Source organism: Podarcis erhardii (genome assembly GCF_964252035.2).
Source record: "Podarcis erhardii genome assembly, chromosome: 11".
Lineage (NCBI taxonomy): Eukaryota > Metazoa > Chordata > Lepidosauria > Squamata > Lacertidae > Podarcis > Podarcis erhardii.
In genome coordinates this window covers 48,488,992-48,516,370 of record NC_138501.1, presented here as the reverse complement: position 1 = coordinate 48,516,370, position 27,379 = coordinate 48,488,992, and the positions used below count along the sequence as shown (strand labels likewise).

Below are 27,379 nucleotides of genomic sequence, written 5' to 3'. Positions count from 1 at the left end.
TAATAGCCTCCACACTACCCCTCAGTTTCAGAAGCCAGAGGGTTTCAATGTCCTCTGTTGCATGGATTGCGCAATTACTAATATCATTTTTCCTGCTGCATCCATATTGTGTGACTGAGAGGTGAAATATCTTGGCCATTCTTACAATCAAATATTGGGGCCATTCTTATGATCAAATATTGGAAGGTGCATTTTGGACAGCTTTCCATTTGTTAAGGCCTGCATTATTCCTTTATCCCAAATAGCATGAGGAGGAATATGTATCTTCTACTTGGCATATGGTACTCAAAATAACTGCATTTTATAGCAACCTTAAAATAAAATACTATTTAAAAAGCTTTTGGTTTGCCGATCTTTTATGGGTGAACATAACATTTGTTTCTTTGCATGAGAGAGATAAGTTTTGTAATTAAAACCTGTGTCCTCAGTAAAACTATTTATATACGATGTGGGAAGACTTAAAAGGAAAACTACAATGCTGTGTGTGCAGCTTGACCCTTCAAGTATTCTTTCTGCCAGTGGTAACCTTTTAAAGTTTGATGGATTCTGCCTTTGCACAGCACTTTGGGTTTTACAGTTGCTTATGAATGTAGTTTGCCAGGGCTTTTAGTTGCCCAGCCTCCATGTCACTTTGGATATCATGAGCTTTCTGCCCAAACCCGTTAAAATAAATGGAAGTTGCACTGCAGCAGTGCCAAGTGAGATGCCATATCAGTGAACAAACTAAGGCTTTGCTCTGGACATAGCGTTTTTTTAAAAAAAAGATTGTGTACAATCTTAGGTGAAAGGGACTAATCCCAAGCAGACTGGCTCTGTTGCTGGACTGTACCATTTCATACCATGGACATGGCATAGTTTTCCACATAAAATGCTGGCTACATGTAAAAAACTGGCATACTGGGAAGAAGGGCCATAGCTCATGGGTAGAAGATCTGTTTTGCATGCAGAAGGTCCCAGATTCAATCTCTACCAGGGAATGCCTTGCTGTCTAATCCTAGAGAGCCATTACCAGTATGTATTGACAGTACTGAGCTTAGATGGGCCAGTTTTCTGACTCAGGGTACATAGGAAGCTGCCTTATACTAAATATCTAGGCTAGCCCTTTTTCATATCACACTAGTTTTGAACAGGGAATCTTTTATTACACCCACAACAGGTTTTTGGTGGGTCTTTGCTAGTCTGGTGTAGTGCTAACAGAATCTGACTGCATGGCAGGCTATCTTATTCCATTGATTTGATGCCCGTGTGCAGTTCTGTGCAAATGTAAAGTACTGGCAGACATTGTAGACACAATGGAGATAGAGGTGTAGCCTGGGCTTCCTATCAAGTAAGGGGATCTCTAGAACAGTCTCTTCTGTAAGGCAGAATCTCTGCTGTCTAAACCTTCTCTGATGGGACACCGGACAATGGCAGGGGCCACCTTGTTCAAATGTTTGTATATAGACAAGCCCTTAAGTTAGCTTCTCTCTGCTGAAGGATATGGAAGAGTAGCAAGCTTTACATCATCACAGCCTCCACACAATAATAGTGTGATATGCCCTCCATTAACAGTGCTTCTCTCTGGCATGTTTCACTGTGGATATATTGGTTGTTTGGCGCATAGTATGAAGCAAAGCAATTAAGTCTTTAAAAGTGTGGATCACTCCTCCCTCGGTGCCTTTGCCTTGCTTGTTATAGAAATATAAAACCTATATAAATGTGGTTCTTTTGAAAGTGTGATTGTCAGTTTAAGTAGGGGCAGGATTTTGTTTCTGTTGCATTTCTGTTTTAGGGGAAAAAATAAGTCAAGGATTGAAAGCTGGAATTCCAGGTGAGTGCTCATGAGCACACACATAGTTTCAGGAACTTGCAATACATCTTAGCACTCTTTTTTAAGGCTAGGTGAGAGTTTCTCAATTTTAAGGAAGGCAAGAAACACCAAAATGGGAAATTGGAAGAGCGAAGTGAAAAGTACATAAGCTGTACCTGCTTGTTTACATTTTAGTTTTGCTAGTAAACAGGAGAGTAAATAATGTATCATAACCCTAAAGTAACCTGTTTTTGGAAAAAATAGTGCAAAAAACACGCATGTGGGGTTGTGGAGGCCAAGTATTTGCCTTCTTTAAGTTACGTGCATATGGATTTCTTTTTATCCCTTAAAAATGTTGAGGCAACCTTTGTAAAGATAAGACCTAGCCACCATTAAAATATCTATATCAGTGTGAGTTTGCATAAGCATTAAGTTGTTTGTATTGAATAGTTTTCCATCTCTTAATAAAATCTAGGTTTGGGGACCTGCAGAGGGTAGATCTGATTGGGGCCTGCTACAGTGAAGTTTTGAGTATAATTATATTTTAAATTTGAGAAAGCTATTTTATCCAGAGCTGCAAAAATGAACTCACTGACAGTGTCATTTGGAAATTGAATGGGAGTGACAATTGCCTAAAAACCATAATCATGCACAAAGGTTTCTGCCTGCCCCTCTATAGCTACCATACCATATGTCCTTCTTGTAAGTTGGAGATTAATATCTTTCTTTAATCTACCATTGCTGCAAGCTGTTTTGAAAGTTCACCCTCAGCCGTGTTAGTAGGGTTCAACTACCTCTTGTCCTTTTTGCCAGTGGCAAGCAGGACAAACCCAAGGTGTAGTTCCAGTGCTGGTGCTACAGAGGGGGAGGGAAGAACCCTGCCCCACCCAGCTGGAAACATGGATAAAAGCCTACAGTTTGCAGTTAGTTGTATTTGTAATGGGTATAAGTCTAGAGCCAAAGCTCTGGCTGTGGAATTGTAATCTTGTAAATCATGGCATATTAGTGCACTTCTTCTGTGTTCCGAACAGAAGGAAACGCCCCTTTGCCCCTCTTGTCATCCTGGAAGAGAGGAGGATAGAAGATAGCCCAGAATTTCCTTCTGGTAGACATTGCCCTGGAGAAGAAATCTGAATTTCCCTTCAAAAGCAGCTGCTGTTATTATAGAATGCCAGGTTTATGAGAAGAGCTCAAAAGACAGACCTTTCCATATCTAGTTGACTCTGATCTTTTTAGTCATTGAAGGACTTCACTGTAAGTGAAGATATATTGCTTCTAACAACTCAAGAAGAATGCATCCCATAATAAAAGTCCAGATATTTCATTCCTATAAGGATAGTAGGCATAGTTCTACTGATACTCAGGTTTTGAGAATTTTAACCTCTGCCTCCTGAGAAAGCCAAGTCATACTCTTAATTGTTTGCCATTGAAAAAGAATGCAAAAACTAACCTAAACACTACAATTTATCAGTAGTAGTCCCCTCATGGTATTCTTGTGGTAGGTTCCCATAGCATCAGCTATGTGTCTCTCCTCCCCATATTCTAGCACACTGAGCTAGAGACTTAAGAATCAAGTGAGATGCCCCAGTATTTTTCACTGTCAGTATTTCAGAACAGGTGCCCAGTTACATTCATAAACTTGTAATATTTCCCTCTAAAATAAATTCTGGACATCACAGTTGCAGAGAATAAGATGGAAACATGTAGGCAAGTCCCAAACCATTAGTGTGTTGCTGGTCACTTGCTAATCACTACTAGAAATTATCTGTAGATTTTCCTTCTGTTATCCATGCTTCACTTGTGCTTCATGTTTCATCTCTCAGGCCCACATCCACCTTCCATAACCTGTGTCACCTCATTCTTTGCAAAAAAATCTGAGATTTGTGAAGACCTACGTACTACCATTAGAATACAGAATGAAAATTATGTTTCTGCAAACTTAGATGAGCTGCTCAGAGTTCAAAATTAGGGTTTTCTTTGTGCATGTTTGGGATCCTCTCCTTGAGTTGTGGTTCTGACTATCTGCAAGAGCAACTTTTCCCTGTGGGAATGTTTTCACCCACAAAGTCCATATACAGGTCTTTGTGTTTTGGGATTTTCTCCTTAAAGCAGAGTAAACAAAGACTGTGGGTTGGATTCAGACATCTCCCTCTGAATGGAAAGGCTCTTTCCATTCACAGATAAAGCTCTGATCCATCAGGAGCTCCCACACACTTAATCCTGCAAATGGGATACAGGGAGGCATTTTTCACCAGTGCTTCTCCTCTTCTGCAGCCCCTCCCCCCCCCAATATGACCCCATACACAATTTTGGAGGATACCTCAACCCTCCAGAGCTGCTTTGTGGGGACATAGAGGGCTGTCGGCAAAAGGGAGGAATTACTGAAAAGCCCCTTCTACCCATGGGAACTTAGAGTTCTGCTGCAGGCAGGTCTGGATCCAGCCCTGTGCTTTTCTTTGGCGTAATCTGCTCTGTGTTTCCCCTTCTGCGCTCAGTAGTTGAAGATAAGATTATTTTAATATAATTCAAATCCATCAAATCAAATCCATGGTGGTCTCCCAGAAGCTAGTAACCTTGAGAGAGAAACAGAACCTTCACCCCCAGAGGCAGTAGATATATCTGATGACCAGATGACGTGGAGAAACAACCACGAATAGCCACCACCATCGTACCTTGCTTGTGAGGTCAGATATTGGAAATGGAATGCTGGACTAGATGGACTATGCTCTAATCTCGCACGGCAACTCTTGTATTCTTACGTTTTACTTAAATTGAGTGTGCATAAATTTAGATTTGAGTGTTGGTTGTATTCTCATAAAACAAGATTTTGATTCTTACAAAGTTACACTGCTTTGGCTTTTGTTCAGCGAGGAAGACACCAAACTTAGAAATAGGGTTGATTTCACCTTCTGAAAAAATGTTTTGAAAGGCAAAAGATTTAAATAATTATGTTGGGGTGGTGGCTTATGAACTTTTAACCGGGCAGGTATCTCAGTGCTTCTCAGAGATTCTATCTACCTGACCAGTTAGAGCAGTGGCGTAGCGTGGGGGGTGCAGGGGGGGCCGGCCGCACCGGGCGCAACATCTGGGGGTTAGGGGGCGCAAATCCACCGGTTAGGGGGCGCAAATTACTTGCCTTGCCCCGGGTGCTGACAACCCACACTACGCCACTGAGTTAGAGCAAGTATGTAGCTTGTTCGTGCTCGCATGCCTTAATGTATGGATGTGATTACCTTTTCCTTAATGATGTCTTATGCAATGGCCTCAATGTCTTTAAAGCTGGCTTCAGTCGTGCTGGGGGATCTGGAGGAGCGACCAGGGAAATTCCAGGATTGCTTGACAGGGGCACCGTATGGGATAGGAACTGCATAGGCAGTGTCCTGGAAGAGGCCATGAACTGCTTTGCCGAGATGCAGAGGCAGACAGAGGAGAAGTTTCGCATGTGGATAGAAAAGCTAACCCGCCTCGACACAGATGAAGAAAGCAAGCAGCAGTTGGAGCCCAGGGAACCTAAAGTACCATTAGCTGGCCAAAGAATCTCCCCAGCTACTCAGGCAGGGGTATTTGTGCAGGTGCCTGATAGCCAAGTGCTTCCACAGCCGCCCTTTAATTCTTATGTGAGCTGTCAAAATGCCGACACTGCAACTTTAAATAACAATTTCCCAGCTATCTTTCCTGAAAATGGGAATATCGCACAACCCAACTTGAATCAGTCACAAACTTAACATGGTTCCCAAACCTTTTCCTGTTGACCTTTACTGAACTGCAAAAGCTGTATTATATATGTTTTTTTGGTTCCTTGTTTAGGCTTTTTAACTGCCAGTGTTGGATTTTTTTGAAGACAACAGATTTGTACTTAAGGTTACCATTAAAATGCTTCTCCTCTCCAGCTTATCATCACCAAAGCTTGGCAAGATACAATTTAGTGATCTTTTTGTGTGTGTCTTACTGTAGGAACAATCAATGTATTCACTTGTATGCTTCTTTTGCATGCCAAAAGTGTTTATATGTGGAAATACAGATTTGGAACTGAAAGCAGCCTTATGTAACCAGACAGTATACCCTGTGAATATTTTCTTAAACAAATGCTAGTATCTAGATTGTGCATCATAAACAGGATTATATATTGCTTGCCATATTTTTTGGGTTTCTCCTTTGATCCTGTTGGATTGAAGTTGGCCAGTCTATGGACGAGATGATTTGATAAACCAGTATTCATAGCCCCTCTTTAGCCTTTATTTTTCTCACAAGTGTTTGTGACATTTAGGAAGCATATGTTTTGGTAAAAACTCACGTTACCCCAGGACCACAGGAATTTGAGAGATAGTTAGAAGCAATAGGCCTGTCTACCCTGGGTTACACTAACTTCTAGAAAATTTGACGTTTTTAATAAAAGAGGTTGAATAAGTTTTTTATTGTACCAGCATGACTGCTTTAAACACTTAGGCCACCTGTCCACAAACAGAAAAATAGTAATTGGTGTGTGTTAATACATGATCAGATTGTATTTTCATGTTCCATTTAAACTCCAGAAGCCTGTATTGAAGTAAAAAAAAAAAAAAAAAATTGGTCAAGGGTGGTTGTTTTTTTTAAAAAAATCTGACCTACCATGGAGGAAGAACAAAGTACATTGGCTGCAATCCAGAGAGTCTCTTTAAGCAGCCCATGCAAGGGTTTGTTGTACATGTCAATCGGTCTAGTACAGTGGAGGCCGGTCTGTTACAGGAAATGGGGCATTGCTCCACCAGCTTCAAGTCTGACCTTAGCCAATCCCTAACTCCCTGCTTTCTTTATTAAAACCAGTCCCGGGAGTAGCTGTGCCCATCATTTTCCTTCTCCCTGGCCATAGTGTTGCCATTGTATAACTAGCAGAGAGAGGAGGATGGGGACAACACGAATTTGTTTTTTCTGCCTGTCATTGCCTCTGGCTCCACCAACTGATGGTTTCCTTCATGGGCAAGTTGTTGAGCTTTCTCTAGGATATCATTTAAATCAAATCGATTTAAATCACTAGTCGGTAAGACTTGATTTAAATCATTTTTTTACAGAAAGATATTCTTGCTGGTATAATCTTAATATTTACAACCAGACGAAGGTTTCATTTTTGGAATAATAAATTTTCAGGGTGGTTTTTAGAGTTTTATGAAAAATTACTGATTTGGTTATACAAGTAGAAATACATAGACAAATAATTATGACATTGTTGTGAAGTTTAATAAGTTAACTGTTTATATTTGGGCAACTTTTCGGCTGTACTTTATTGGAAGGAGAAACTTAATCATTTCCTTAATAACAATTTAAACAATTTCTTTAACTAAAGCAATAACAGTATAGCATATGTATCCATGTTTGTTAACTGATGTGGTTAAACAATTTAAAACAAAAACAAAAAACCCTTAGACTTAGTTGTAGCGCACATGAAAACTTCAAACAGATCCTTATTTCCTGATGAATAGCCTTCGGCCTATAATGTAACTTAAATAGAAAACTTATCTTTAGAAAGATTTTTTCTCCAAAAGCATTTCATTCTAAAAATCCGATTTAAATTCAAAAATCTGATTTAAATAAAATAAAAATCAATTTTTTATTATTATTTTTAAATCCTTGATTTTTTTTATCCACCCTGGTCTCCTTGCCTTTGGCTCTGCCAGTTCAAATTGATATCAGCCACCACTGGTCTAGTATACCTAAGAGCTAACTTTCTTCCCATTTTATCATCATTACATTTAAGAGATTAGAAACTTTCTGGGCATCCAGTCAGAATTGCAAGGTGCACAGATTGCCATTCATGGTGGCTTCCAATGGTGGCATTCAGCTTCTAAATTTTCTTCCCCATGTGACTCTCCCAAGCTAGTATGTCTTCTGGAAGCAGTGTAAGACATTCTTATTCAAACCAGGTCTTGGGGGCTAGTAACATGGTAGAACGTTCACATTTTACCTGCCCCACACTCCTTGGGTGAAATAGACTACAGCTCCTAAAAGTGTAAATTTAATGGCGTTAAGGGATTCACAAGCATGTGAAAAATTTAAGTATGTGGTGCTTATTGTATGACTTTCTGGATTGTGGCCATTGTTTTAACCCATGTTCCAGTTCAAGCATTTTCCAAGCCAGCCTTGAAGGAATAATTGAACTATATCCCTAACACCTCTGGTTGAAAATGCCTAAGCATTATTTCAATTACTGTAATTTGCAGGTTGGGGGTAAACTCTGCACCTGGGAAGTAGCTTTGTGTAGAGTAATGACCCTTATAAAGTTGCTGGTTAGATAAACTTTGTTCTCATAATGGAAACTGAAAGTTTTCCATTTTCCTTCTCCAGTTAGGCTTTTAAATGCAAATCATATGTGTTGCTTGCACAATGTACAGTAGCTCAGCATAACCCCTTCCGTTATAGGCAAACAAAGGTCAAAACAACATTGCATCTATTTCAGGTTTACAGTGTGGGCCTAAACATGCTTACTCAGAAATAAGTCTCATTAAGTTCAATAGAGCTTTCAAGTAATTGTGCTTAGGACTGCTTAGGACCTAAAATTACAGGTTGCAAACATTTGGCAACATCAGAGAACTGGGTGACTGCTTCTTCATGGCCAAGGACTGTGTTTCTCTAACAACACCTTCCTGTACCACATGGCAAAGTGCTCGTGGAATTGAGGGGACTTTTGAAAGCAGGCTGTAATGTGACGTGCTGTTCAGTGACAAGCATTCAAAAATGACAACAGACATTTCCAAGACCTTGGGGCATTCCTAGAATAATTTGGATCCCTGTCTTTTTATTGCCGTGTGCCTGCTCGCTGGCCTTCCCCCTTTTCTAATGTCATAACTGATTTTATGATAGTAAAATAACTTGGAAATATGTACCTGCGTTCCCTGCCCTATCTTCTACACTATGTCTTTTAAGAATAAACGTTGCTTTTAAAAAGCTGTATTTTCAGGGTGACAGTTGAAAGGCTATGCAGGATGTAATTTTATGTAAAAGAAAATATGAATGGTTTCAAAAGCAATTTTGGTGTTAAATCTTTCCTTGTATAATTTTGATATGAGTGTTTTGATGTAAATTTGATATCTTCCTAATATGAAACCATGTGTACATTAACTTGATTGACTTCAAACAGTAATTTTTTATAATCTTGACAATACCTTTTCTTTTCCCTCTCTCCTTTTTTGCCTTGAATAAAACGTTATGAATTTGTCCTTACCTACTTTTAAAATTAAGAAATTATTGTGATTATTTTGTTGAAGTTAGTATGTACCCCTTTCTAGTACCGATAGGCATCTAAGCATTTAGAAATATATTCGGAACTGCATGTCAACTTTACAGGTCTTCCCAAGCACGCAGGGGCTGCTTTTTTTGTAGAACATCATTGCCTCAAGCATGCTCTAAAGCATATTTTTAAAATGGATGATACAGGTGTTTTAGAATCTAGATCAGATGAGTCAGGTTATGCTATAGGCACCTCACAATGTAATAGTTTTGAGATCGAAACTAGTTGTAACTGGCTATAATCCTGTTAGCATAATTTTATTGTAATTTTGTTCTTAGAAGCCCCTTGCAAAAATTAATAGATGGGAGTTTTACTGAAGACCCTGAAAGGTCTTCTGATGTTTATGAATAATCATGTTTAGCATTTTGTTCACTCTTTACCTGTGCAAAGCATAATCACCTTTGTTTTTGGTAAAAACCTGTGGTTTCTCTACAGTGCTACCATACCTTTGGTGTCAAAGCAGTACTTTTTATTTTAACTCTGTACAGAGTTATTCAATAGACAAGTTTGGTTTTAATTTGGTGACCACTGAAAGACAATGGAGATGTAATGCTGTCTCCCTCTTAGCTGTGGTTAAAAGACCAGGAGTCAGCTGTGCAAGAGTTTGTGCCTTCCCTCCTCAGAAGTAAATCCCCTTCCCTCCAGACACTTTAAGGCAGGCATCCCCAAACTCGGCCCTCCAGATGTTTTGGGACTACAACTCCCACCATCCCTGACTACTGGTCCTGTTAGCTAGGGGTGATGGGAGTTGTAGTCCCAAGACACCTGGAGGGCTGAGTTTGGGGGTGCCTGCCTTAAGGGAAATGTTACTACTAATTACAAGCATGGTTAATTCTAACCACAGTTTGTCAACTTTCAGATCCCAGTACAACAGGAACCATGGCTTGTGTTAACCACTGGTATGGCTGGTGACACCTTCCTTGCCCATGATTGAGGCAAGAAGAGGGAATTTGCTTCTCAAGAATGGGGTGGAAGGAAGTTGTACAAACATTCATAGCTGTCTCTAAATCCCTTAAGCATGCATAATAGCTTTATGCACCAACCCCCTGCAATCTGACCAGTGGGTATCTTTACCACCAACTGCGAAGTAGAATATGAAGCTGCCATAGGTTTGACAATTTGATTTATTTAACTGTGCATTCATCTTTTTTAATCTGTAAGTTATGGGGGAAATAAACAATAATTACTAGTGGCACAATAAATGGAATGTGTCCTGATGGTGTTATTAGAACCAAAGGAGCAACTTGTAAACCTTAACCCCAAATAATTTGTGAGAAGCCTTATTTCTAGATGAACATGCCCTATTGTCAGATCCTGCTACCCCTTAAAGCTTTTCTCCATAGGAGGAAATGGTGGTTCAGGGTCCAGCAATTATATGGATTGCACCTGCTGATCATGCCCCCAGAACCCCAGAAAAACACTTCTAATTTTCAACTTGCACAATAATTTTTTGGTTGCATTGTTTCAGGACTATCCTTGCTACAGATTCAGGGGTGAGTGGCCTGTCCCATGTTCTGATTTTGAATACTGACGATGTGGAATAGCTGTACATTGTCTTCATTAAAAAGAAAATAATGGCATTCGTGCCATTGGACTTACCCCTCATCATGGCTCTTGTAGGCATTTCATAACAACTTGAGATTGAAACCAGTTCATCAGGCTGAATAGATTTGTTCTGAGTGACAAACTAATCTTTGATACGATTTACATTATTTTAATATATGTCTTGTAATTTAAATAGACCAGTTCCCCTCTCCCTCCTCAACTCATGATGTTAGTATTTATATATTTTTATCTTAGTCTTTTAAATAAAAAATTCTAATTTAGGACAGCAATTTATTTATGGAAACCCTTCAAAGTGCAGAAAGAAAAACACATCAAAATCTCCCTCCAGATATTACATTTTGCAGTTTCTTAACCACTGTTAAGATATCAGGAGGTTCTTTGGGCACACATGTTCCTGTTTGCCCCCCCCCCCTTAGTGCTCCCTGGTTGCTTCCCCCCTCCCCCACTTTAATCATGATTTAGTGCAGATTTAGCTCATGCAGAGCCATGTTATTTGGGTCCAACTCTCATCCACCCTTGGCAGCATGTAATGTGCAGCATGATGGGAGTTGTAGTCCAGCAACATCTGAGAAATACCACTTTTGGCTGCCACTTGCAGAGTGTTTGCTACCTATGCACCAATATTAATGCTACTCGAAGTCAGGTTTTTACCAATAATTACAAGCTGGGTGTGAAATCGTGTTTAAACCTAGTTGAGCTTTAGCATCAGTTGTCTCTGGGAAAAAAAGGGAAAGGAGAAGGAGAGAGAGCTGAGAGACAAATTTTGAAGAGGTACTCTCATCTCTTCCATTAGGAAAAACATTTGCTTTCAGCCCAATGACCGGTTACATGCAAGTCACACTGTGACTGTTCAGTCCCCACCACTCACACACACATGTTGTTGTCACCTTGATGTAATTTTGATTTGAGTAGATTATGAAATACTGTACAGCAGTGATGGCCAAACCTGGCCTTCCAGCTGTTTTGGGACTAAAATTCCCATCATCCCTGACCACTGGTCCTGTTAGCTAGGGATGATGGGAGGTGTAGTCCCAAAACAGCTGGAGGGCCGAGTTTGGCCATCACTGCTGTACAGTGTAGCTTCACAGCCTGTGCTCAGAAATCACTTGTTTTGTATGGCAACATGTTTATTGTCTTTCCCTTTGCTATGATAGCAAGTGATTATGTCCATTTTATAGATTAGGGTTCAAGAGGAGGGGAGGTCATAACTTTCTCAAGGTGCCTGTGTCAACTCTAGACATTTCAATTCAATGTGCCAACATAGCTATGCCATGTCATGCCCCTCACGACTGCTTACAGAAAATTATTTTTCTGTCCACTTTACTGCATGGCATGAAACTATTACTTGGTAAACTTTTTTTTTTTTGGAGAAAGAAATAATTATCTTGAATTGGTTCTTAATGGATAATACCCAACTGAGTTATATACAGATTAGAAATAAGAGGGCTTACATGATTTATCACTAAGATTGGCTATCACCCGTTGCATATACCTTCATGATTTTGTTTGGGTTTTAATATTTAAATCAAGTATAAGCAACTTCTATCAAATGCATAATTCCTCCACCCCACCCCAGTGAAAAGATCTTGACGGGGTAGGAGCAGCTTTGTGCAGTGAAGGGTGAAGTAATGTTAATTTCTCTTAAAATTCTTTTCACTTTATGATTTTGGAGAGAATACGGTTATGCTATTCTTTTACTGTATTTATAAATGTGTATTCCTTGCCAAACTGTATAAATTCAGAAATGTAACTACTGTAACCTAGAATTAATATAGCTATTAATAAAATTCTTATTACAATGTAAAATATAAAGCCAACCCTTTTTTGGGGGGGGGTTGTGAGGTTAATTTTAAAATCTAGCTAAACTGCCTCAAGTGCTGCTTGGGAAACTTTTACATCTCCCCTCTCCTTTCAGTTCCATACATCTTTCGCTTTTCACTTCTTTCTGGTTTCTGCAGCCACTTACCTCTGCATCTCCTGCATCAAAGCTATAATGCCCCATGTTATCTCACCGTTCCCTCCACATCCCTGCTTCTCAAGCAGCGTATTTATCGATTTATTTTTGTAAATTTCACTGGGCATTAGCTTTCTCTAATCTGGAACCCTCCAGACATTGTGGCACTTCACCCCCATCAACGCTTTCCATAATGGCCGGTCGTCGGTTATGATGAGAGTTAAGAAGAGCTAAGTTGGATCAAGCAAATGGCTCGCTACTCCGGCGCCCTGTTCCCACAGTGACCAGCCAGATCCCTCTGGGAAGCCCACAAGCAGATCCCAAGTGCAAGAGCACTCTGTCGCCCTGCCACCATGGCTTCCAGAAGCTGGCATTCAAAAGCATTACTGCCTTTGACTAGAGGCAGAGCATAGCCATCATGGCTCGTAGCCATTGATAGCCTTTTCTTCCATGGATTTGTCCAATCCTTTTAAAAATCATCCAAGTTGGTGGCCGTCACTACCTCCTGTTGGAGCATGTTCCATCATTTTAGCTGTGTGAAGAAGTACTTTCTTTTATCTCTCCCGAATCTTCCGATCCTCAGCTTCCCCAAGTTTTAGTGCTATGAAAGAGTGAGAAAAACTTCTCTCGCTCCACTTTCCCCGTGCCACAAATAGCTTTATAAACTTCCATCAGGTCACCTCTTACTTTCCTCTTCCCTAAACTTAGGTAAAGGTAAAGGGACCCCTGACCATTAGGTCCAGTCGTGACCGACTCTGGGGTTGCGGCGCTCATCTCGCTTTATTGGCTGAGGGAGCCGGTGTACAGCTTCTGGGTCATGTGGCCAGCATGACTAAGCCGTTTCTGGCGAACCAGAGCAGCGCACGGAAAGGCCATTTACCTTCCCGCCGGAGCGGTACCTATTGATCTACTTGCACTTTGACGTGCTTTCAAACTGCTAGGTTGGCAGGAGCAGGGACTGAGCAATGGGAGCTCACCCCATTGCGGGGATTCGAACCGCCGATCTTCTGATCGGCAAGCCCTAGGCTCTGTGGTTTAACCCACAGCGCCACCCGCGTCCCTAAACTTAAGTAGTCCCAAATGCTGCTGCTTTTATTCATAGGCAGGTTGCTCCATCCCCTTGATAATTTTGGTCGCCCTACTTGCAAGCAAGTAGGCGAACATCAGACCTATTTGTCCATGCTTGAACTGCGGAACAGGGAGAGCAATTTAAGGATAAGAGCAATACCAGAAGTGGAAGAAGGCAACCTAGCTGAGTTTCTGACTAAAGAATTTTCCAAATTTTGGAATTTAGAGGAAAAGGACTTTAAAATTGTTTCAGCTTTTAGGCTCGGAAGACTTCTAAAGAAAGAGAAGCCCAGAGATTGTTTGATAATATTGAGGTCAAAGGAGGAAAGGGATAAGATTTTGGGCCTACACTACGGAAAGTCACTGGACATTTTGGACAAAAGAATTGAGATCTACAAGGATATTCCTAAACAACTGCTAGATCTTAGATCTGACTATTTGGAGTTGACAAGACTATTAAGGAAGAATTCAATCATCTTTAGGTGGGAATTTCCTCAAGGACTATCTTTTACCTTTAGAGGGAAGAAGATCAAAATCAGAACATCGGAAGACAGAGATAAATTTCTGAACGTATACGGAGAGGACCTTCACAAAGGAATTGATCAACTTCCAGGGCCTGAAACACCAGAGGCATCTGCACCCTTGGACTCTGAAGATTCTCTGAACAAGATACCACCCCTTGAAAAATAACCAGATTTATTCAGGATGTCTCTGCAACTTTTGAGTTGGAACATTAATGGCTGCAATATCCCGGAAAAAAGGAGGAAAATTTTTCATATATTAAAAAAAGAACAATTGGATATTATCTGCTTACAAGAAACACACGTGACTAGGCTCCATAGAAAGGTGTTAATAAACAAAAGACTTGGCCAAGAATTTATATCTTCGGACAGAGTAAAGAAGCGAGGAGTGGTGATATATGCAAAAGAGAGCCTGTCACCTAAATTCTTATTCAAAGATGAACATGGAAGAATATTAGGAATTGAGATACAACACCAAGGAGAAAAGATTCTGATATTAGGAATTTATGCACCAAATGACGGGAAATCGGAATTTTACAAGAAGTTGCATGAGACTATGCTGGACTATCTGGACTACAACAACATCATTATGATGGGAGATATGAATGGGGTCGTATCGACAAACATGGATAAGTCACAAAATCAAAACGTTACAAAAGACGGCAGACTACCAAAGACCTTTTTTGAAATGGCTGACAATATGGACTGGATTGATATTTGGAGAACTAAGAACCCCCTGGGAAGAGAGGGAACATTCTTCTCTGAAGCCCAACTGACTTGGACAAGAATCGACCAAATATGGATATCTAGAGGTCTGGCACCCAAGGTCAGAAAAGTGGAAATCTGCCCAAAGACCTGCTCCGACCATAATGCGCTGAAGATGGATATGACACTATTGCCAACCGGCTCCTTTAGATGGAAGATGAATGATAGCTTGTTTAGAGATCAGGAGATTCTCAAAAAGGCCCAAAAAACCTTGAAGGATTATTTTGAAATAAATATGAACACTACGGTGGAAAAAAGAACTATCTGGGACGCAAGCAAAGCTGTGATGAGGGGGTTCTTGATACAACAGAACACTGTAAAGAAAAGAACACAAAATGAAAGGAAAGATAAGATTTTGCAGAAAATTAAAGAATTGGAGAAGAAATTAAGATCAAACCCGAAGTCACAGCCGATTCTGAGAGAAATTAAACTATATCAAGCCCAATATTCTAAATTGATAAACCAAGAAATAGAATGGAAGATTAAATTAATGAAACAAAAAACTTTTGAATCGGCAAATAAATGTGGAAAACTGCTAGCTTGGCAGTTGAAGAAGAGACAGAAATTAAATACAGTTACAAACCTAGAAATTGAAGGAAGAAATATCCAGAACCCCATGGAAATTAGAAAGTGCTTCCAGAGATACTTTAAAAAATTATACACTCAAGGGCCGCAAGATGAGGCTGAGATTAAACAATTTCTGGAAAGAAATGGATTAACAAAGTTGTCACAAAAAAACAGATTAATCCTGAACAACAAAATAACACAACAAGAGATTGAACAAGCTATCCAGAACATGCAACTGGGCAAATCTCCAGGGCCAGACGGTTTGACCTCCAAGTATTACAAGACATTAAAAGACTATCTGACCCAACCAATGATGGAGGTCTGTAATGAAATTATGGAAGGGAAGAAGGCGCCGGAATCGTGGAAGGAAGCCTTTATCACATTGATACCAAAATCTGAAGCTGAAAAGACACAACTCAAAAACTATCGTCCCATCTCCCTTTTGAATGTGGATTACAAAATATTTGCAGACATTTTGGCAAGTAGATTCAAAAGAGTGCTTAATGAAGTAATTCATAAGGACCAGGCAGGCTTTCTCCCAGGTAGACATATGTTTGCAAATACTAGGAACATTATTGATGTTTTGGAACTTTTGCAAACAGACATAAATACAAAAGCAGTGTTAATTTTCATAGATGCGGAGAAGGCCTTTGACAATATTTCCTGGAAATTTATGAAGGGAAATTTGAATGAAATGGGAGTGGGACGGGGGTTTGAGAATGGGATTGACGCAATATATTCAGAACAAAAGGCCAAACTGATAGTTAACAATGTGGTTACAGAAGAGTTCAAAATTGAAAAAGGAACACGACAAGGCTGCCCGATTTCCCCTTTGTTATTCATTTCGGTTCTGGAGGTGCTCTTGAACTTGATCAGAGGGGACCGGTTGGTGGAAGGGATTCAGGTCGGAGCGAAACAATACAAATTGAAAGCTTTTGCAGATGACCTAGTTTTGACTCTGCAGGAGCCAGAATCTAGTACGAAAAGAGTATTACAACTGATACAGGATTTTGGTCGGGTGGCAGGATTTAAATTAAATAAACAGAAAACTAAAGTGTTGGGGAAAAATTTGACAGATACAGAGTCGGAAAGGTTTCAGAGAGAAACAGAACTAACTATGGTTAAAAAAGTAAAATACCTAGGGGTAAACATAACAGCAAAAAACCTGAGTCTATTTAAGGACAATTATGAAAAATGTTGGTCTGAAATTAAGAGAGACTTGGATAGTTGGACAAAATTGAAGCTTTCTTTGTTAGGCCGAATTGCTGCTATTAAGATGAATGTATTGCCAAAAATGTTGTTTTTGTTTCAAACATTACAGATTGTGGACAAAACGGAGTGCTTCCGGAAGTGGCAGAAAGATATATCTAAATTTGTCTGGCAGGGCAAAAAGCCCAGAATTAAGTTTAAGATATTAACAGATGCGAAAGAAAGAGGTGGCTTTGCCCTGCCAGACTTAAAGTTGTACTATGAAGCCGCAGCTTTCTGTTGGCTAAAAGATTGGCTACTTCTCGAAGACACTGACGTGCTGGACTTGGAAGGTTTTAACAATGCTTTTGGTTGGCATGCATACTTATGGTATGACAAAGTTAAGATCAATAAGGCCTTTAAGAACCATATTGTCAGGAAAGCACTGTTCAATGTCTGGACGAAATATAAAGACTTATTGGAAAACAAAACTCCAAGGTGGCTCTCACCTCTGGAGGCTAAGGCCCTAAAAAGACCCAATATGGAGGCCAAATGGCCAAAATATTGGGAATTATTAGAAAAAGATGGAGACAATTGGAAATTGCAGAGTTTGGAGAAAATGAAGGATAAGGTGCGAGACTGGTTACATTATGCTCAGATTAAAGAAGTTTTTAAAAATGATAAAAAGTTAGGGTTCCAGGTGGAGAAATCGAAGTTAGAAACAGAATTGTTAGAACCCAAAACCAAGGTACTATCTAGAATGTATAACTTGCTGCTAAAATGGAACACACAAGACGAAATGGTTAAATCGGCTATGATAAAATGGGCACAGGATATTGGGCATAACATTATGTTCGAGGACTGGGAAAGGTTGTGGACCACTGGGTTGAACTTCACTGCATGTAATGCTCTGAAGGAAAATGTTATGAAAATGATATACAGATGGTACATGACCCCAGTTAAACTTGCCAAAATATACCATTCGTCTGACAATAAATGTTGGAAATGTAAAGAAAATGAAGGAACATTCTTCCACCTCTGGTGGACATGCCCTAAGGTGAAGGCTTTCTGGGAAATGATATATAATGAGCTGAAAAAGGTATTTAAGTATACCTTTACTAAGAAACCAGAGGCCTTCCTTCTGGGTATTGTCGGCCAGAAGGTGTTAAAGAAGGATCGAACATTTTTCATGTATGCAACAACGGCAGCAAGGATTCTCATCGCAAAAAATTGGAAAACTCAAGATTTACCCACACTGGAAGAGTGGCAGATGCAGCTGATGGACTATATGCAACTGGCCGAGATGACTGGCAGAATCCGAGACCTGGGAGAAGAAAAGATGGAGGAAGACTGGGAGAAATTCAAGATGTATTTACAAAAACATTGTAATTTGTTTGAATGTTAAGAAGGATGCTAGATTATAAAAAACTGGCCACCACTAAACTAGACTTAAATTTGATGATAAGTGAGACTAAAGAAAATATAAAAACTTTATTGGAAAAAGTGTTAAATTATATTGGAATGTGTGGACATGAGATTGTAAACAAGTTGATAATTTGTTTGGAAAAATTCTTTTTTTAATGATGTAAATGGGAGAGGGGGACGTGAGGGAGTCCAAAGAAGTGAAGAATTTGTTGTTATAAAAGTAAGATTGTTTGATGTGTGCATTTATATTTTAAAAAAACCTTAATAAATATTTTTTAAAAAAAAAAAAAAAGATAATTTTGGTCGCCCTTTTGCCGTCCAGCAACAGCTGGAGAGCCCCAAGTTGGGGAAGGTGGCTGTTAAGCCGCTGATGTAACCAAACATTACTGTTGTTTTTGCCGGTCTGTATAGTTTGCCAAAGGAAGTAAGTGGTTTGAGTTGTTTGTTGACAAAGCATTTGAGGACGCAAATGCAGAGAAGGCATAGATCTAGGGAGGCAGAGGCTTCTTCTTAAAACCAGCATGTTTGTGCACCAAGGTTTCTAATGGTAAAGAAACAGACCTGCCAGTGCTGGAGTCTTCCACTAGTCGTAACAATAATTGCAGCTCCCTATGTGCTGCTTGGCTCTACAGTGGTGCCTCGCAAGACGAAAATCCGTTCCGTGAGGCTCTTCGTATAGCGGTTTTTTCGTCTTGCAAAGCAAGCCCATTGACAGCTTAGCGGATTAGCGCTTTTAGCGGCTTTTAGCGATCAGCTGTTAAGCGGCTTATCAGCGGATCAGCTGATTAGCGGCTTAGGAAAAGGGGGGGGAAAGGGGGGGACAGCAGGAACTCGCAAGACATTTTCGTCTTGAGAAGCAAGCCCATAGGGAAATTCGTATTGCGAAGCGCCTCCAAAACGGAAAACCCTTTCGTCTAGCGGGTTTTCCGTCTTGCGAGGCGTTCGTCTTGCGGGGCACCACTGTACTTGTTTTATTCCCGATTGGAAAGTTTGTTTGTTTTTTAAAGAAATCACTTTGTCATCTTTTGCCACAGTTGTAAGACTGGATTTGGTGATGACAAGTGGTACCTGAAGCAAAATTTTGCAGCATGCGTTCACCTGATAGACGTGCTCCTGCTTCAGGGTTGCAATCACAATACCGTGGTACCTTGGTTCTCAATCCATCCCGGAAGTCCGTTCCAAAACCAAGGCGCGCTTTCCCATAGAGAGGAATGCAAAATGGATTAATCCGTTCCAGACTTTTAAAAGCAATCCCTAAAACAGCAGTTTAACATGAATTTTACTATCTAACAAGACCATTGATCCATAAAATGAAAGCAATAAACAATGTACTGCGGTGACACAGTCAATCAGTCAGTAGCTGAACTGGGTTCCACAGTCACAAAAACAAAACAAAAAGAGCCACAAAAACAAAACCGCAAAATAAATAGCAAAAACAGACAGACCTCAGCATAACACTCAAAATGGAAGTGTGGCACTCAAATAGGAAGTGTGGCACTCAAAACGGAGCACGTTCGGCTTCTGAAAAAAGTTCGCAAACCGGAACACTTACTTGCAGTGTTTGGGTTCCAAGGTGTTTGAGTACCAAGGTGTTTGAGAACCAAGGTACCACTGTAGGTAGAAAGGATCCATAGCTTCTACTCCAAACTGCTGCCAATGCAGGAAATTCCCTATTACACCATCCCCAGAGGATCTTCTTCCAGCTTCTGCATAAAAGGAGTATAGAAGTTAGAAAGCTGTTGTTGGTCTATCTAGCTCAGTATTGTCTGTCCTGAACTGCAGTGGCTCTCCAGAGTTCCAGGCAGGGGACATTCACAGTCCTACCTGGAGATCCCAGGAATTGGACCTGGTGTCATCTGCATGCAACATGGATGCTTTCCGAATGAGCTTTTACAAGGCTATTCCACAGACAAACAGCTTCTACCATCACTCTTCCTAATGTTTAGCCAGGATCCATTTTCTTGCCATTCAAACCCATTGGTTTAAGTCTCGTCCTCGGGAACAACAACAAAAATTGGGAAGGAGAGAGCTGAAAATAGATTCTTAAGTGTCGCTTTCTTGAATTAGTAGTGCTAACCAGGAAGGAGCCAGCGTCACACGCAGAATGCAGGGAACGTGAAAGATTAACTTAAATGTAAGCAGACATATGATGAAAACATGCAAACTTGGCATTGATAGAAAAAATAATAATGCATTAATTTTTATGTAAGAGCAGTATAAAAGTGGAAAGGAACAATATGAAATTCATATTAACTGAGGGAGGGGTGCAAATGAGATTAAATACAGAAGCAGTAGAAAATTAAAGAATAAGGCAACACAATGGAGATATACACAATTTATAATGAGCAATTAACTGAAAAAAATAATTGGCAAATAAAAATATTTAACAAAATGGCTGGCACTAAAGCATGCATATTACGTTGCCCTAAACAGCATTTTCCTTCAACTTCCACCAGTCCAAACTAGCTAAAAGCTTACTAAATTCTCCAGTATATAGTAATGTAACCAAAAGAATAAGGAGCGGATGATAGATACCTATGCAAGGAGGGATCCAAGGAACAGGTTCTTGGGGCAGTGAGAGAGGGAACTGGAGGTAAATGAATTCAACATCCTGAATGGTCCAAATAGGAAATTAATTAAGATAAAAATAGATTTAAAATGTTTACAGTATGAAGAGTGCAGTCTGAGCATCCCAGGAAGATAAACAGAACCTTAGGGGAAATAAAAACTAAAGAAAAGGCATTTATTCAGAACTGGTCAGGAGCCAAATATTCAATTCCAGAAGCCTGACTCAGAAAAAATGGCCAGGAGTAGCGTAAAAAACTAAAGGAAGAAGGTGTTCAAAGCTCCCACAGTGAAGGCTGAGTGCCAGTTGTCCTCAGAAAAACTCTTAGTGAAAGGAACAATAAAATAAAATCAAGTTGTTTGAAAAAGTGAGTCCTAGCATTGAGGTACAGTTGCATTTGGATCTTGACACCTCATTTTTTCCTGTGTTCTTATTTGTTCATTTCTCTCACTCCACTTTTTCTCACTAAAATTTAGTTCTATATTGGTGAAAGACGTGTTGGGCGCCTGCAGAAATCAGTTTCCAATTATTTTAAGATACTTGGCATGTTTTCATGCCTGATGAGGGGACATGGAGATTCATGAAGGTCGCTCAGAGCTGCTAAAATGCAGGAGAACAAACCTGTATCTTCTTCATAACTGGTATAAGGCCTTGGCAGCATTTCTGCTCCCCATATTCCAGAGTCTAGGCCAGTGTTCCCCAAACTTGGGTCTTCAGCTATTTTTCGGACTACAATTCCCATTATCTCTGACCATTGGTCTTCCTAGCTAGGGATAATGGAAGTTGTAGTCCAGAAACAGCTGGAGACCCAAGTTTGGGGAACACTGGCCTAGGCAGAAACATTTCCATCTGGAAGAAAGCCATGGAGGCCTGCTTAAGCCATGAGCCAGAATTTCTTAAGCAAAGCTTCTTTCCATTCCACTCTATAGTTATCTGGGGTGACCACTTTTGCCATTAATGCAGATCTCAATAATACGAAGGAACAAGCCATGCCTTCCTTTCAGATTTTATAAGCTTAAGCAAGCCAATTCATTCCACCACTGGTTTTCTTTTCCAACATACCTTGGTAGTGTTTGGTAACCACAGAGCATTCATCGTTCCCATTGTTTTTTGGGGGGATGGGGAGCTGCTCCATTTCAAAGGTTTTTTTTAATACTTCTGCAAACCTTGCAGTTTGTCCGAGCATACGAACAACTCCCTCTTTTTTCTCAGTGGCCCTATTTCAGCTATAATCGTGAATTGAGTCCTCAGTATTCACAGTCAATGTTCTCTTGGCTACCAGGATAAACAGTTACAATCCTACGAGCATCTAGAGGCATTTGCCTTTCATGCGCAAGGTCCCAAGCTCAATCTCAGATTTTTTGGGGGGGGGTTGGCAGTTGTGACCTTTTTTTTAGGGGGGAGGCAAAAGTAACACACCAAACGATCGCTCAGCAAACAAGAAGAAACTGTGTAGCGATAACTCAGTCTTCCGTTTTTGCATTCATGCGCGATTGAAGGATGGAGCGAGGAGGCAGGGGCAGATGTTCTTTCTCCCCCACAGAGGAAAAAGAGCCCGCGATCGACCACTAGCAGCCGGGGATCAACCTGTCGATCGTGGTTGAACGGTTGGACATCTCTGCCTTACAAGAACTGACACCTTACAGTCAGTGCTGGGCTTGATGGGCTAATGGTCTGTCTCCATATGAGGCAGCTTCATGCGTGAGAAACATAATGCTGGATAAAAAATGCCTCTGGGCTGGATATTCCAGGCTCTCCTTAACGTGGCAGGATCCGGCAGCCCCCTTGGTGTGCATTCTGAAATTGCGGATGTGAAAACGCCATGCTGGGTTTTATTTTTCCATGTCAGTTTCCCAATGGAGACGTCTCTCTGTGCTGTTCACCAAGCAAACGTGAGCTGGTTGGCAAATTGTGTTGCAGAGCCATCCTTGCCAAGCCTCACACATTTGCATCGTCTTGGATGCGAACATCAGTTAACCGGATGAGTTGTGTGCAATTGATTGGCAATAGGCTCAGGACAGACAAGAGAAAAGTACTTGGAAACTTGTGATTCAGGGAATTTGCAGCTTCAGGATGAAGTAGTAGCCTGTAGCTCCATGCTTGTTTTTTATTTAAAAGATTAGACAAATCCAAAAAGAATTGGCCTGCCAATTAAGCATGAAGGCTAAATGCTCCATGCTCAGAAGAAGTGAGCCACTGAGTATTTCTTGTTTGGAAGTAACACCAGTGGAGACCCACTGCCCTCATGTGTTTCTAGGAAGGTGGCTGGTTGGTCATTGAGGGAAGGAGGACTCTGGACCAACTGGGCCTTTAGCCTGGCCAGGTGGGGCTCCTGCTTCTATATGGTATTTTCCGCCTTTGCATCTGATAACCCACTGGCCATTTGTTCCTCATCCCGAAGTATGGAGCTTATTTCCTCCCCCGCCCTTTCTTCAGTGCAATTGTTTCCCAAAGCTTTGTTTCTCTTGCCTTCCATTTTGTTCGGATGTGTAGAGTTGCCTTCCCATAGGGGCTTCCCTGTTCATTTCAGTGGAGGTGGCAGCTTCCAGTAAGCAATCTCTTGCATGTACCATATTGCTGCCTCTGCCAAATTAAATAGGGCGCCCTTGTGTACAGGAGTGTGGGGTGTGCAGCAGAGTTGGGAGGACACTAACTTAAGATTCCTCTGATCAGTTCTATCCCATTCAAGTATGGGGAAAGTGTCCATTTTCTTGGGCACTGGGATCTCATTCCTGAATTTCTACCTATTCTTATTGTAGGCTTCCATTCTGCTATGGAAACCAATGCTTGCCACTAATGAACCTGCATAACCATAGCCATTCCCTTCTGTGTGTTACAGAAGTGAACAACATATCAGAGGACAGTCGGCTTTGCAAATGGCAAAGTTGCAGGAAGTTGCGTTGTGAATTTCCTAACAGGACAGCCAGGGCCTAGACAAAAACTTTTGGTGCCATGTAACCCAGTCCTTTGCATATTTACTCAGAAACAATTCCCAGTGTGTTAAATGGAACTTATTATCAAGTGTGTTGCAGCCTGAGTCAGAAAATTCATAAGCTACCCCACCACCAGTAAAAAAAGGATTCATTCTACCAGTTTCCTCCCTGTACAGGTCTCATTGAATGCCCTTGTATGGCTCCACTTAAGTCCAGCAGGGCTTGTGCAAGAGATTATTCACCTTCCTGTCTTCCCACTCACCTGCCCATGATCGGCTTCCTTTGCCTTTTGCCTGGGATGCTTTTGGATTTAGCTTAATCCAAACATGAATAGGAATTTCCCTTTCCCCAATCTCAATTGAGAGTCCAAAGCAATCTAATAACACAACTCTTCCATTGACAATTTTAGGGCATTTGACTTTTGCCAGTTTTTCCTTTAAAGAAACCTAGTTTAAATATTTATTTTCATAACTGACAAATGTTAATTATTGTTCAGCATGTAAACTGTTTGTTCAATGTATGCTAAAAATTTAAGCTAAGTTATAAGGTGTGCTGTTTGGAAGTGTGGAAGATACAGGAGTTGGAGCTACAGATAGCAAGTTTATGCTTGTATTTCCTACTGATGAAGACTTTCACCCAAGTTATTCTCTGGGTAGGTGATAAGAATATCACTCTGCATGTATATACATTTATTATACATTTTTGCATGATTATACATGTAGGAGTGGTACAATTTTGACTTGACTCCAGTTACTGTCTAAATACAATTTGGCTCATTTTAGACCTGTCTGATTCGACTTTTGACAATATTACTGACAATTAAAGTAAACTCATTTGCAAAACATGAAAAAATTATGAGTAGCTCCTTAATTGGCTAGATAAGAAACAGTCAATATTGTACTTGACCCTCGTATCTTCTGCACTCAAAACATTTTTTATTGACCATGTAATGTCAATTGATACCATATTGCACTGAACTCTGATGATATTGTGGGGAGGAAAATTACGCCTTTGCATAATTCTGCACGCCAGTTAGTGTTGTAACACACATTCTCACTTCCCACCTAAAAAATTATCACCCTTGCATATAAAGTTTATAGCTCTATTTTCAACAGCAAATGTCAATCTGCAACTGGCTATGATTCCTCCCCGCATTACAATCGTCAGTGTTTGGTGTTGGACCATTGTCCCCTTTGTACATACTAGTAGTTAACCATTCCATTTACCTTTTATTTAAGTTGAATCTGTCTTAATTTTTGCAACTCTGACATTGTTTCAGGAAGCAGGTTGTTACTGATGCTGGTTTATCCTGAATCTTCTGTACGTTTCTTTAATGTAATTTACAGAACTGATTTTGGGATACTTTTAAGTGGCATTGGTTCCTTATGGAATTGAGAAACGTCTTGCTAAATTACCTGGTTTATTTAGTTATTTGAGAAATGAAATCCAAAACGTACCAAAATCCCTGTGTCTCTAAACAGAGCATTTGGTTGGCCACTGTGGGAAACAGGATGAACTTTTGGTCTGCTCTAAAGTTGGGTTCTTAGATTCCTAAAACTTTAGCTTCATTTCCCATAATGTGGAACATTATTCTTATACTATATCAGATTACACTGGGATTTATACTGCATGGTAGCTGGCAGCCATTTTATATAAGAGAATAACTGCTTTTATACTGAATCATTTTTATTGGTCCATCTAGCCCAGTGTCCTCTGTCCAGACAGGCAGTAGGGAATCCCAAGGTCTTCCCCAGCTTTGTGACATGAGAACCTTTCACTGAGGATGTCTGGCAAATCATTGGGCTCCATCTCCCATTTGCCCACCCACATTAGCCGCTGGAAGGATTCTTTTTATACTCTGTTTTAGCCAGGCCAGAGTAAGGGTCAGTTATCTTGTCAGCAAAAGGGAGGCGGGTGGCGCTGTGGGTAAAACCACAGAGCCTAGGACTTGCCGATCGCATGGTCGGCGGTTCAAATCCCCGCGGTGGGGTGAGCTCCTGTTGTTCGGTCCCAGCTCCTGCCCACCTAGCAGTTTGAAAGCACCCTTAAGTGCAAGTAGATAAATAGGTACCGCTTTATAGCGGGAAGGTAAGCGTTTCCGTGTGCTGCTCTGGCGCCGGTTCGCCAGAGCAGCGTCGTCACGCTGGCCATGTGACCCGGAAGTGTCTGTGGACAGCGCTGGCTCCCGGCCTCTAGAGTGAGATGAGCGCACAACCCTAGAGTCTGTCAAGACTGGCCCGTATGGGCAGGGGTACCTTTACCTTTATCTTGTCAGCAAAGTGACTTTTTCTGTCAGAATATGCATTGCAGTCCTGTTTAGGGAAGTTTTTAATGTTTGATGTTCTATTGTGCTTTTAATTCTGTTGGGAGCCGCCCAGAGTGGCGGGAAAAACCCAGCCAGATGGGCAGGGTATTAATAATAATAATAATACCTTCAGAAGGGGTGTGTATTGCAGACTTTACAAAATTCAGTTCTACGTGGCATGGCGGTTTTAAAGGGGACAAGTCAGATGCATGGAGAAACAGCTATTAGTGATGATGGCTTTTATGAAACCTCCATTTTTATAGAAGTGTATATCTAAATATTAAGTGCTAGGGAGCAAAAGCAGAGGAGGCTATTGACTTTATGTCCAGCTTGTGGCCTCCAAAAATATTTGGTTGGCTGCTGAAAGAAGCTAAATGTTGCACTTAGATGGACCTTTGATCTGAACCAGAAAGCTGCTTTCACATTTTAAAAATCCAAAGATCCATTTAACTTGTTTGCATGCCAAAGGAAACTTTAGACTGATGCTGACACACAGGAACACCTGAAACACGCAGTGCTTCCTAGTAGAATACATTTGAAATGGAGGAGAATAGCAAAAACTGTTTGTGATGTGACATTGGGAGTGGGAGGGGTCTGCTGCTCATTGAAAAAGTAGAAAACCCCAAGAACATTTAAAAATAATTCCCCCCAGGTTATTCTAAGACTGAGCATTTCAGGTATCTAGTTTCCAGACAGGACTCTGAATCATATAAATTAAAGAAGGGATTGCTTCTGTGTTTTTCTGTGTCACAAAGACTTGTGCCATGATAATGCATGACTGCATGGACTAGTGAGATTCTGGCTCAGTGCAGATGAAACAAACCATAATTTGGTTGTTGGGAACACACTCTGTGCTTGCACATGCCAGTTACCTTCCGTGCTTCCTGGGTTATGGTAATCATAAGTTGTTGTGATGTCTGAAACGATGAGTACTGCTGATCACGGGTTGCCTCCAATTTAGAGTTGAAAGCCCCCTTCAAACCACGATTTCTCATTCTGTTTGGAGGTGGACTGTGATTAGTGATCATAGTCCATAGACTATAATTTGCTTAACTCAGACATTGAGGCAAACTATTGTTCCTAAAAACCAGGATGTGGAGGACCATGAGCAAGTTGCATGTTTCCGACAGCCAAATCTTGAATTTGCCTCATTGCCTAGCTTGAACGGTTGATTCTTCAGTCTACATAGTTGCTGCTTTTCCCATTCCCTTCCTCTCTCCCACTTTCATAGGAGTAGATGGCTGTTTCTAAGGCAGCTATATTGAGAACAGGCATGCCGTGCTTTGCTTGCAGTCCATCTGGCGCTCTTCACTCTCCCCCCGCACCCTCCTCTCACTTAGCAACAAAAATACCCTGCTGTAATTTTGGAAAGAATTGATGTGAATTCTTTTGTCGGTGTGTTAGATGAGTGAATCGAAAAGGAAGGTTTGTCCTCATCTGCCCCCCCTTAATTGTAAGTTGCCAGATGAAA

General features: G+C 40.7%; 1 protein-coding gene and 1 long non-coding RNA gene across 9 annotated transcripts in view; one reads left to right on the top strand and one right to left on the bottom strand.

The window, feature by feature from the left end:
* ARK2N (arkadia (RNF111) N-terminal like PKA signaling regulator 2N) overlaps positions 1–27,379 on the top strand; it is a 63,996-nt gene that overhangs the window by 24,976 nt on the left and 11,641 nt on the right. The window contains exon 4 of one of the 8 annotated variants that reach the window (XM_081881560.1): positions 5,069–10,625. The exons of the other annotated variants lie outside the window; for them this stretch is intronic. Coding sequence (XP_081737686.1) covers positions 5,069–5,514 — 446 coding nt within the window. The 3' untranslated portion in view covers positions 5,515–10,625. Of the gene's footprint in view, positions 1–5,068; positions 10,626–27,379 lie in introns of those variants that run through there. 8 annotated transcript variants of the gene reach the window in all.
* On the bottom strand, positions 761–5,087 carry LOC309352922. Its single transcript, XR_014161483.1, has 2 exons — positions 4,953–5,087; positions 761–4,803 (listed from the first exon to the last, which is right to left on the bottom strand). It is a non-coding gene; the product is annotated as an uncharacterized lncRNA (long non-coding RNA).